Source organism: Balaenoptera ricei, chromosome 17, assembly GCF_028023285.1.
Source record: "Balaenoptera ricei isolate mBalRic1 chromosome 17, mBalRic1.hap2, whole genome shotgun sequence".
NCBI classification, from domain to species: Eukaryota; Metazoa; Chordata; class Mammalia; order Artiodactyla; family Balaenopteridae; genus Balaenoptera; species Balaenoptera ricei.
The window spans coordinates 37,375,208-37,387,622 of NC_082655.1; the positions used below are offsets into that span (position 1 = coordinate 37,375,208).

Genomic DNA, 12,415 nt, shown 5'->3' on the forward strand with positions numbered 1-12,415 from the left:
AAGTCATTTCATAATTATTCTCTACTATACTACTATGGGTCATAATAGAATGGCAAATGGCCATTCATCTGGAATATTTACTATTGTTCAAAAGAATTTACTACTGATTATAAAAGAAATTACTTTTATAATGGTGGATAAGCTATTAGTTTAGTATAACTGCCTCATCATAATTCTAACTGTATGTATTTTTTTAATAAGGCCATCACCAAGATTAAATTAGCAGGTCCGACCTTTTCAAAATGCACAAATACATATGAAAGTTAAACGAAACTGTAGAGTATACAGTAGGTGGAGCAAGGCAGAGAGAAGAGGGGAAAGAAGGAGGATGGTTTCAGTAAGGAGGCTCTATAACATATGGAATAATATTTGAACCCACTTAAAAAAACACACTTTAAAAACTAGCTTGTCACCACTAATGCTGGAATAAACAAAGGTTTATCGACATTGACCTAACAGATCCAATAAAACTCTAAATAGTATTGTTTTAAAAATATAATTACAAATACTATTCAACATTGATAATCTGCGTAGAAAATATACAAGAGTCTGCTTGAGGTCAAAGAAACAAGTATTAAATTATATGTAACTAATAATTTGTATAAACCCAGGAGATCTGAATTCATACTAAATTATAAAACTGTAGAATATAACATGTTTGGCCTATACCAACTGGAATGTTAAAGGATTAACAAAATGCCTTTTTTAAAGAGTAAACAGTGCTTTTTTTTTTTTAAATACTACACGTTGAGCAAAAGAAGTTTTGAGTGAGAATCTGATTGGAAATTACATTTGATCACTTCAATAGACTCTTCCAGTCTGAGAGTAAAGTAGTTCTTCACCATTTAAAAAACTTTACATCTGCAACTGATTTCATTCCATCAGCCAAAAGATGCATTTATGCTGCCACCATTACATTTTCAGAAGAGTTTGAATTACAAAACTTGAGAGAACTTCAAAGCAATACTTAATCTAACCATTCTGATCTTGATGGCCCTGTTAAAAATAATTTAAGACACTTAATAGAAGAGAAACCCTTCAACAAAATGAGTAACAATTGTTCTTAAATCACATTATTTTAAATTTCCTTTCATAAACCAAATGTACCAACCTGGGGGTTCGAGCATTTTATCTCAAGTGACTCTAGGTCAACATGCAGACAGACAACAAATGAATGCCTCGTATCAGGTCCTGTAGCGAGTAGTTTTTGAGATGTAACAGCTAGAGTAGAGGTACAACCCATAGGTTCCACTAGGCAAAGTGTCACTTGTTTTCCAAAAAGGGTGTATATGCTGAAATGATGCAAGCTGATTGTCCAAGGAAAGGCATCACCTGATAATGGGGACAAAAGGGGGTAGGGAGGCACACAAACAAAAATATAGTTAATTGTCACTTGATAGTAAGGTATCTACTGTTAATATTTGAAATATAAAACAGTTAATATGGCATCATAAATAGCGTATGCTGTATCCCAGAGACCAACATGTTAAACAGTTTACATGTTATATAAGGGTTACCTTTTAAAAATGTTTATATTTGTATTTATTATAACATACTACTATATCAATAATTATGTACATTATAAAACATACAAGTAGAAATTAAGGAAATGAGATAAAAATATAAATACAAGTTCTAACTTTTTCCTCCCTCACCCTTGTACTAGTGGGTTGTACAGTGCAACTGCTGGGATGTATGCATTATACCTTGGAGACCACAGAGAATGTGTTAAATTAGGAAAATTAGGAAAATGAACTAAAGGTGACCACAGATCTGACTGCAGAATAAAAAAAGAATAAACAATTTACTATGGTCTGTCGGACCATCTGCATCAGAGTCATATGGGTGCTGATATAAAATACAGATTCCTGGTTTCTGCTTCAGACCTACTTAATCAGAAATCTCTGATAGTTAAGACCCAGGACGCACGTACATATCTTCAGCTGGTGATTCTTATATATGTTATTTTTAAATCAAGTATATTTTATTTAAAAATAAAAGTACTCATATATTTCAGAATTAAAAGCAAAATTTCTTTCATTGTTTTAGTATTTTTTCTTTTATTAATTTACCAGAGAAAAAAATTGTTAATATAAATTTATGAGACAAAACTATCTTTTTTTTTTATTGTGGCTATAGATAAAATACTTTGTGAAATAGCATTTAAAAGTGTACTCAGTATTAAAACATTCATAAATATTCATTACTGGGATGCCAATTTGATGGAAAATATGTTCCTATGACTTGTATTTTTGACTTTGCAATTCTACTAGCACTTGATAGTATAGATAGTATAATACAGACTTCTTTTTAAGTATCTAGATTATTTTAAAACAAATTGAAAATATTTATTTTTTAATTAGAGAGGTACTAGTGTCTCACTGAAAATAACTTAGAAGATATAATATATAAAGAAAAATATCAAAACCAATCATAATTCACCTTCCATCTTGCTACTCCCAGGAATATGCACTATTAACATTGTTATTATTTTTCCTTCAAGTCTTTTTCTTTTCCCCCTGTAGTGTTGGATGTGCTCACACAGAGCTGGAACCAGATCACATCGTACTATTAGGTTCATATTATATTTTAGTAAGAAAAAAAATACCAAGTGAATAACTAAGTAGATCATGCTATAAACACATATACTAAAGGAATATAAATAAGCATTTGAATTGTGAATGGTGATACTCAGGGGATGCTACAAGATAGATTCTCATATGTTTGAACATTCAAAATGTCTTGATCAAGTAGTTAATAAAATTAAAATTGGAAACTTTGAAATTGAGACCTGAATAATAAACTAAATCTAGCTACATAGCAGTCCACAACAACTTGACTGGAAACAATGGAAACTGCATAATAATATGTGGTCAGCACCATGGTACTCTGCCTGTCTTAAGACTTAAAATATTTTGCCCCCAGGAAAGAATGACAAACTTTAAATCATCTGTAACTAATTCTGAAATTATTTTAAAACCTACACAAAGTTCCATGCTATTTACAAAATAAAGGCTTTGCCAAATTTGTCTTAAAATACTTTGGAATGATTTCAGGTTACATATTTTAAAATCTGTAGCGAGCTATATACATAGTCCTTCAAATTTTATGTTATCCAAGAAATGTTAAATGGTGATTATGTTGGGTAAAATGCACCACATTTAAATTCATGAAATAGAAAAAAAGAATTCCAAATGACATTGGTACTATCTCAGATATGTGTCTCTGCTTCTTCTTTGGAATCAGACCATTAGCTGAAATTGGGTATACCATATTCTAAGTCTTAAACAGAACCTTTTAAGGTAATATTTTACATCCATTTATTTAACAAGCAGATCATCTATTTTAAAAAGTACACTCTATCTAGAAGAGCTTAACATGTAATGACAAACATTCCCACAATTAATCACTGTGAAAAAATGATCAAAACGTAACACATCATTACCTGCACACCTATTCCTTTTACACACACACACACACACCCCAAAATAAAAAGCACCTCATCTATTTACAACACTGGCAATATACTGTTCTGAGGACTCCGTAAAATATGCTCAGATATCCATGACGGACCAGGATCATGTACTATTCTGAGACCTTCAAGACTAGTATTTTAACTTTAATTAGAAAGTGTTAAGGCTATAAAATGAGTCTTTCATTTTAGAAAAATTATTTATTGCTGGCAGAATTCAGAAATAGTCAAATTGTCTAAAGAACAAGAAAAAAATAAAAACGAAGCAGGAAGATTGAAAATGCCATTTCTGTGTGAATTTGTGAAACCTCTACACTATCAACAGAGAAAAGAATACCAATAAATTAATTCTCAAAAAATGATAACCAAACACTAATGAACTTCAGATGAATTGATGTAAAAGAAAGTGAATATGGCAAAGCTTTGAGACAAAATGAATAAATAAAATTCAGTGTGAGACTAATTTACAGTCTTCAATACTGGTGGGCAGGGATCAATATTCTGCAAAGAGAATTGGTCTTTCCCTTTCTAAAGATGCTGTGCTTTATTATAGGAAAAAGTATATATACTTTGCACCAAGGTAAATCACCTTACAAAGATCAATACAGAAAATGAAGAAAGAAAACTGTTCAATATTAGAGATACTCCCCCTCAGTTTTCTTTCTTTCATAACCTTAATCATTACGTGTCTTTCGAAACAAACAAAACGGTGTCTTTCCTCTTCTCCTTAACTCTTTTCCCTATGTCCCACAATCCAGTATGTCTCAGGCAGGTTTTTATTTCAAATATGAAATAGTGTAATCAGGAATATTTTACTGCTAATTGTGAGGGTTAACAATTTGGAAACAGATGCAGTGTATTCTACAAACATAAATGAGCCAAAAGTGCTGACACTGTTTCCCCAAACCACTTAGCACTAAACTGATTTACAGACAGTTGAGATAAAGGGTTTCTTTAATTCTACATGATATTAATTTAAGCAGTGGGAATGTTCAAGGAATGAAGGCATTAAAGAAGATATAAAGCATAATCAATTCTCCTGGAAGAGAAGAACTGCTGAAATGCCTGGAAGAGAAGGAAATGAAAATGAGCAACATATAGTTTTATTTGCTCCGTAACCAAATTTCTACTTTGGAAGAAAATACTGCTTTGTATTAGGAAATGTAAAATGTATTGCATATATAAAATAATATAAATTAAAAATACATAAAATTTATATAAATATATAAAATTTATATTGAAAAATATCATGATTATTAATTCATGATAAAATAGATAATTCATTTCAAATTTGTGAAATATTTTCTTCATATCTAGAAACCCAAGCATTCAGTGCTTGATTCACTTTTTTAATCCTTCCATAGGCCTTTGTACATATATAAATGTTTATAAACTCAGCATGTATTAAAAAAAAGGGGGCGGGGGGTTCCCTGGTGGCGCAGTGGTTAAGAATCCGCCTTCCAATGCAGGGGACACGGGTTCGAGCCCTGGTCCAGAAAGATCCAACATGCCGCGGAGCAACTAAGCCCGTGCGCCACAACTACTGAGCCTGTGCTCTACAGCCCGCAAGCCACAACTACTGAAGCCCGTGCACCTACAGCCTGTGCTCCGCAACAAGAGAAGCCTCCATGATGAGAAGACTGCGCAACGCAACGAAGAGTAGCCCCTGCTCGCGGCAACTAGAGAAAGCCCGCGTGCAGCAACGAAGACCCAATGCAGCCAAAAATAAATAAATAAAATAAATAAACTTATTTTTTAAAAAAAGCATTCAGTGCTAACTAGTATTCACGTCTGAAAGTTATTACTGGTTTAATCATAACTTAATCATCAAATTTTCATTACTGTATAAAGAAATATAATACTGTTTTTTAAGATTCCTTAAAACTTATGATTGCAGATATAAACAATGCAAAACCAGAACAATTATTGCTTTTAAAACTAAAAGTAACCTCAAAGACTAGTGCTGTCTTTCAAGCAATTAATATATCAGTAATTACTTTACAGTTTTAAAAGAAGTGTCGAAATTATAGCAATGCAGAATTTATTTAAGGCCATATGGTCAGCTAACAAGACATACCCTCAGTTGCTACAGCTTGTCAAGATATGTTACAATTAAACATTTTCTAAAGTGACTTACCACTAACTAATGGCACTTCTTACCTCACTTAAATTATTACATAGACACTTACATAATTAAGGAAACATTATCATAAAATATTTCTTGCGTCTCATGACTCAGTGATATGATATATGGATTATAACTTAAAAAATAAATATAGGGTATTTTAAATATCCTTATTTTTAAATGCTATTTTTTGCTTCCTGATTGTTTTCTACTTTAGCTTTTTCTTAAATAACTGAATAGCCAATTATCCCTTATTAAGCTTTTTTAATTGAATATGTATTTTACAAACACCGTGTTCTCAAAACTTTAACAACATAAGAAACATGATTCCCTTTCCAAAACATTTTCAACTATATACATTATATTTACAAAAATAATAAAAATACTTATAAACATTTATAACACAAACATCCTAGATAATAAATTCATTTATCATTTCCCTTAACATAACACATAGTACATGTAGACATTTTAGTCAATTTGAGTTAAATCTATTACCTTCCCAAGACTTCTGCAAAAGAATTGTTTACTGCCATTAGATGAAAGTCAAGACTGACTAATGCATAAAAGCTTTGCCATGTTAACCTTTCTAATAAATGAGTATTTGTTAGGAATAAAAGATACACATTTGTGTATTCATTTTATATTACTGACAGAGTATATCAATTTACTTAAGTTGATAAACTGGTTTACTGAGTGCATTAGAACACTATGACACTGCCTCTACAGCATGAGCCTGTATTTTGCACCAGGGAGACTTAGGTAAATATCCTAGCTCTAACTATCCCTTAGTATTAGAGGAGAAATGCTAATTCCTAATTCCTCTGCTTTTTCCACATGAAGTGCTAAGCCATTTCATGCCTTTCCCTTCACAAGAATTGAGTGGACTATTTCATTACAGTAAAAGAACCAACTTAGTGACAAAAGAAAAGACATAAGAATAAAGAGCAAAGAAAAAGGAAAAAAGTTTAAAAAAAAAAAGGTAAAAAGTAAAGTCCTGATTAATTTCACTTCTTTCATTATTTGGTATTATTATTTAAAGAATTTTTTTTGGAAGATAGGAAGTTCACGGATGACCCAAGGACTCTTTCAGTTCAAGAAACTATTCCAAATACTAAATTAAAGAGTTTGGGGACTTCCCTGGTGGTCCACTGGTTAAGACTTCACCTTCCAATGCAGGGGGTACGGGTTTGATCCCTGGTCGGGTAGCTAAGATCTCCCACATGCCTCAGGGCCAAAAAAAAAAAAAAAAACCCATAAGACAGAAGCAATACTGTAACAAATTCAATAAAGACTTTAAAAAAAAGTGTGATAAATGAAAGAGTCTGAATCAATGAATTGTATTTCATGAAAACCTCATACAGAAGGGAATTATATGGAAGAAAACGTGAGTCGTGGAGATCATGTTTATCCATAACTTGGCACCTCAAGTATGGTTTCATTCTCTGGGGCTCAGGTGAACCACTTTAAAAACATGCTAAAGCTGACAGGTATGACCAGCGACTAGCTGTGAAATTAGGAATAGAGCAATTTTGGTATTGAAAATAACTGTTACTCTGTAGCACAAGATTCTATCATGTTATCAGTGCCAACTGATGGACAATCTAGGTCAAACAGATACCTAAGGATATAAAAAAGGAACAAAGAAGTCAGGTATGTGACAATCTCTTAGATTTGTAAACCGTCAGAGAAAAGGTGACAGGTTAAGTATAGGTATAGATGAGAATACCTAGTAAAGCTATAAATATGAAGAACACCTATCTTTAAAGAAAGTGTAGAGGAAAGGAGCCCATGAATGATATTCAAAAGAAGTAGCCACTATCCACAGAAAACAAATCAAGGAAAGTGGTTATCCAGAAGTTAAGAAAGAATTTCAAAAAAGAATCAATGAACATCAAGGATTAAAAGGTTTCCACTGGATTTGCAAATAAGAGGTTTGTTCTGTTAACTGAGTAAGCTGAAAGAAATTTTAGCATTTTTATATGACAACAAGGGTTAAATAAGGAGGTTATAATTGATGAAGCAAGTTCCGTAAAAACGTAGTGCATAGCATATAGTATGCACTCAATAAATATTTGCTTTATGAAGGAAGGAAGGAAGGAAAGGAGAAAGGGAGGGAGGGATGGACTGAGATGGATAAATGAATAAAAATGGCTTGGTCCTAAGCAATGTCAGCAGACGAAAGACTTATTCTAGGTAAGGTAGATTCATTTGTTAAACAAGTATTTACTGAATTAAATATATGCCAGATATTATTCTAGGATCTAGGGAGAGAGCAGTGAACAATATAACCTCACCGTTCTCATGGATCTTGCCTTCTAGTTGTGGAAAGAAGGATAATAAACTAATAATTAAATGACATATAGTATGTTGATGGTCTTAGATGTTCTGAAGAGCACTTAAGCAGGGTAACAGAACAGGGTGCTGCCACTTTAAGATAGGAGAGTCCAGAAAAGCCACTCTGATAAAATGACATTCCATAGAGACATAAGGCATGAGGCTACTTGCGAAAAAAGTGTTCTGGAAGGTGAATAGTAAGTGTAAAGGTCCTGTATCAGGACCCTGTTTGGATGAGAAGCTGTCAATGCTTTCATTAAGGTAATAAGGAGGTTGTATGCTGGGTAGGGGAAATAATCAGATAACCTTGAGGAAAGTGGTGAAAATTTATAATAGCTTTCATAGGGAGTGGAAAGGTATTAAAGGAAGTATAAAAAGTTTACAAAATTATCAATGAGGGCTAGAAGTCATTTTTTCCCAAAAAACTGTCAAGAACTTCAGAAAGGAAGCTCAAATGTCAAATGGTTGGAACGATCCAAGGCTACACTTCCTTCCAAGAAACTGAGAATCCACAATATCCAAAATATATAAAGAACTCATGCAACTCAATATCATAAAAACAACCTGATTAAAAAATGGGCAGAGGATCTGAATAGACATTTTTCCAAAGAAGACATACAGACGGCCAACAGACACAGGAAAAGATGCTCAACAAAACTAATCATTAGGGAAATGCAAATCGAAACCACAATGAGATAACATCTCACACCTGTCAGAAAGGCTATTACCAAAAAAGATGATAAATAACAAGTGTTGGCGAGGATGCAGAGAAAAGGGAATCCTTTCTGCACTGTTGATGAGAATGTAAATTGGTACAACCACTATGGAAAACAGGATGAAAGTTCCTCAAAAAATTACAAACAGAACCACCATACGATTTAGCAATTCCACTTCAGGGTATTCATCCAATGAAAACAAAAACACTACTAGAAAAAGATATGTGCACCCCAATGTTCAGAGAAGCATTATTCACAATATCTGAGATATAGAAGCAACCTAAGTGTCTATCAACAGATGAATAAAGAAAATGTGATGTAGGAGGAAGATATCAAGCTGGCAGAGTAGGAGGACACCAAACTCATCTCCCACAATGAACATATCAAAAAAATACATCTACATGTGGAGCATCTCTCACTGAAAACAAACTGGAGACTGGCAGAAAGGCTACTCTATAACCAAGGCTGTAAAGAAAGATCCACAGGGAGTCGGGCAGGAGGGAGGAGAAGCAACAATTGGGGGAACCTGTACTCCTAACAGGGGACACAGAAGAGGAGGGTAATATCAAGGGCTCAAAGATCCTCCCTGGGGAGTAAGTGGTTTGTACCACATTTTGGACACCTCAGTCCTAGAATCCAAAACCAGGAAGACAAGTCCCCTTAGTTGGTTGGAAAGCAATGGGACTTAACAGAAGAAACCAAGACTCTACTCCCGAAGAATGCATGTGCAAACTTGCTAACTCCTCGAAACAAGGCAGAGGAAGCAGACTGAAACTGCCCAGGGCTCCGGCGGGTTTCCTGCGACAAAGGTCACAGCACGTGCTCCTGCCTGCAGCAGGTGCCTGCTCCTGCCCCTCTTACTCTGTCTGGCTCAGCTCCCTCCAGGGCAATAGCTGACACTGCCAAAGAAAGTACGCACCTGGGGATGGAACCAGTCAGACCCAGCACTGCATCTGAACAGGGCGAGAGCAGACATTACTGGCACTGACAGAGAGTGGTGGATTACGAGCCATCTGGAGCTCTGATTGCTGTGTCAGGAACGTTCCAGCTCGAATGGCACTCGACACTGGGTAACCTCTCCAGGCCCTCTTGCTCCAGCGATATTCCCCTCTGGGGCAAAGGTGTCATTGCCAGGAGGGAGTCGTACAAACTTAAAGGGAATGGAACCAGCTCAGACTGACCTTCAGGGCTTCTTGTCCAGCATCTGGGAATCCAACCCTACCCACCCACATATGGATGATGACCACTGAGCACAGGAGAAGCTCCAAGCTCACATCTGGCTCTAGTGCTAACAGCAAAAAGAAAAGCAAATTTAAAAATGAGGACAGTTTAAGGGACCTCTGGACATCAGCATACTAACATTCATGTCATAGGGGTCCCAGAAGGAAAAGAAAGAAAGGGGTCAAAAATGTATTTGATGAAATTATGGCAGAAAACTTGAACCTGAAGAAGGAAACAGGTAACCAGGTAGAGGAAGCACAGAGAGTCCCAAACAAGATGAACCCACAGAGACCCACAGTAAGACACATCATAATTAAAACAGCAAAAGTTAAAGAAAGAATTCTAAAGGCAACAAGAGAAAAAGAATCACATAGAAGGGAACCCCCATAAGGCTATCAGCTGGTTTTTCTGTGGAAAGTTTGTAGGCCAGAAGGGAGTGGCAGATATATTGAAAGTGCTAAAAGGGAAAAATCTACAACCTAGGTTATTCTACCCAGCGAGGTTATCATTCAGAATTGAAGGAGAAATAAAAAAAACTTCTCAGACAAGCAAAAACTAAAACAGTTCATCAGTAATAAGTGATATGTTAAAGGGTCTTTGCTAAGTGGAAAACAAAAGGTTACAAAAAGAAGAATCTATAGGAAAGGAAAAATCCCACTAGTAAAAGCAAACATATACTAAAGGCTGTGGATCAACCACTTAAATAAGCTAGTACAAATATTAAAAGACAAAAATTGTAGGGACTTCCCTGGTGGTCCAGTGGGTAAAACTCCACACTTCCAATGCAGGGGGCCCAGGTTCGATCCCTGGTCGGGGAACTAGATCCCACATACATGCCGCAACTAAGAGTTCGCATGCCGCAACTAAGGAGTCTGCATGCTGCAACAAACGTGCCACAACGAAGATCCCATGTGCTACAACTAAGACCTGGTAAGGCCTAAATAAATAAATAAATAAATAAATAAATAAATAAATATAAATAAAAATAAAGACAAAAATTGTAAAATCAACTTTAGCTACAATAAAGAGTTAAGGGATAAACATGAAAACGTAAAATATGACTTCAAAAACAAAACATGGGGGATGGGAGTAAAAGATGTAGATCTTTTAGAATGTGCTTAAGTTTAAATGACTACCAGTTTAAAACAAATAGATATAGGTCAACATATATGAACCCAAAGGTAACCACAAATCAAAATTCTACAACAGATACACAAAAACTAGAGAGAAAAGAACATAAGAATACCACTAAAAAAAAAAAACAACCAAAGAAAATCATCAAATCACAAAGGAACAAACTAAAGGAAGAAAAGAACAAAGAAGAACTACAAAAACAACCAAAAAACTAAGTAACAAAATGGCAATAAGTATATACTTATCAATAATCACTTTAAACGTCAATGAACTAAATGCTCCAAAAGACACCGGGTGGCCTATTGGATTAAAAAAAACCAAGACCCATCTATATGCTGCTTATAAGAGACTCACTTCAGAGCTAAAGATACACACAGACTGAAAGTGAGGGGAGGTAAAAAGATATTTCATGCAAATGGAAATGATAAAGTAGGGATAGCAATACACATATCAGACAAAGCAGACTTTAAAACAAAGTCTATAACAAAAGACAAAGAAAGTCATTACATAATGATATAGGGAACAATACAAGAAGAGCCTATAACATTTGTTAATATATATGGTCCTAATATAGGAGCACCTAAAGACATAAAGCAAATACTAATAGACATAAAGGAAGAAATTGATAATAATATCGATACAATAATAGTAGAGGACTTTAACACTCCACTTACATCAATGGACAGATCATCCAGAAAGAAAATCAATATGAAAACAGTGGTCTTAAATGATACATTAGACCAGTTAGACTTAATAAATATCTAGAGGATATTCCATTCAAAAATAGAATACACATTCTTTTCAAGTGCACATGGAACATTCTACAAGATAAATCACATGCTAGGTCACAAAACAAGTCTAAACAAATTTAAGAGGACAGAAATTACAGCAAGCATTTTTTTTCTGACCCCAACAGTATCAAACTAGAAATGAATTACAGGAAGACAAATGGGAAAGACACAAACCCACAGATGTTAAACAACATGCTCCTAAAAAACCAATGGGTCAATGAAGAAATCAAAGAGGAAATCAGTTAATAACATGAAACAAATGAAAATAAAAACACAGCTTTCCAAAATCTATGGGAGGCTGCAAAACCAGTTCTAAGAAGGAAGTTTATAGCAATAAAGGCCTATATCAAGAAACAAGAGAATTCTAAAATAAAAAACTAACCTGCCATCTAAAGGAATTAGGAAAAGAAGAACAAATGATACCTAAAGTCAAAAGAAGGAAATAATAAACATCTGAGCAGAAATAAATGAAATAGAGATAAAAGAAACAATAGAAAAGATCAATGAAATCAAGAGCTGTTTTCTTGAAAAAATAAACAAAATTGATAAGCCTTTATTTAGCCAGGCTCATTAAGGAAAAAAAAAAAAAAGAGAGAGAGAGAGAGAGAGAAGACCCAAA

At 34.3% G+C, this 12,415-nt stretch overlaps 1 protein-coding gene across 11 annotated transcripts in view; it reads right to left on the minus strand.

Annotated features, from left to right (window-relative positions):
* The window catches only part of VPS13B (vacuolar protein sorting 13 homolog B), a 766,991-nt gene that overhangs the window by 385,852 nt on the left and 368,724 nt on the right, over positions 1 to 12,415 (minus strand). For all 11 annotated transcript variants that reach the window (XM_059902238.1, XM_059902239.1, XM_059902241.1 and 8 more), the window contains exon 24: positions 1,112 to 1,332. In XM_059902238.1, the coding sequence (XP_059758221.1) occupies positions 1,112 to 1,332 (221 nt within the window). The remainder of the gene's footprint in view (positions 1 to 1,111; positions 1,333 to 12,415) is intronic.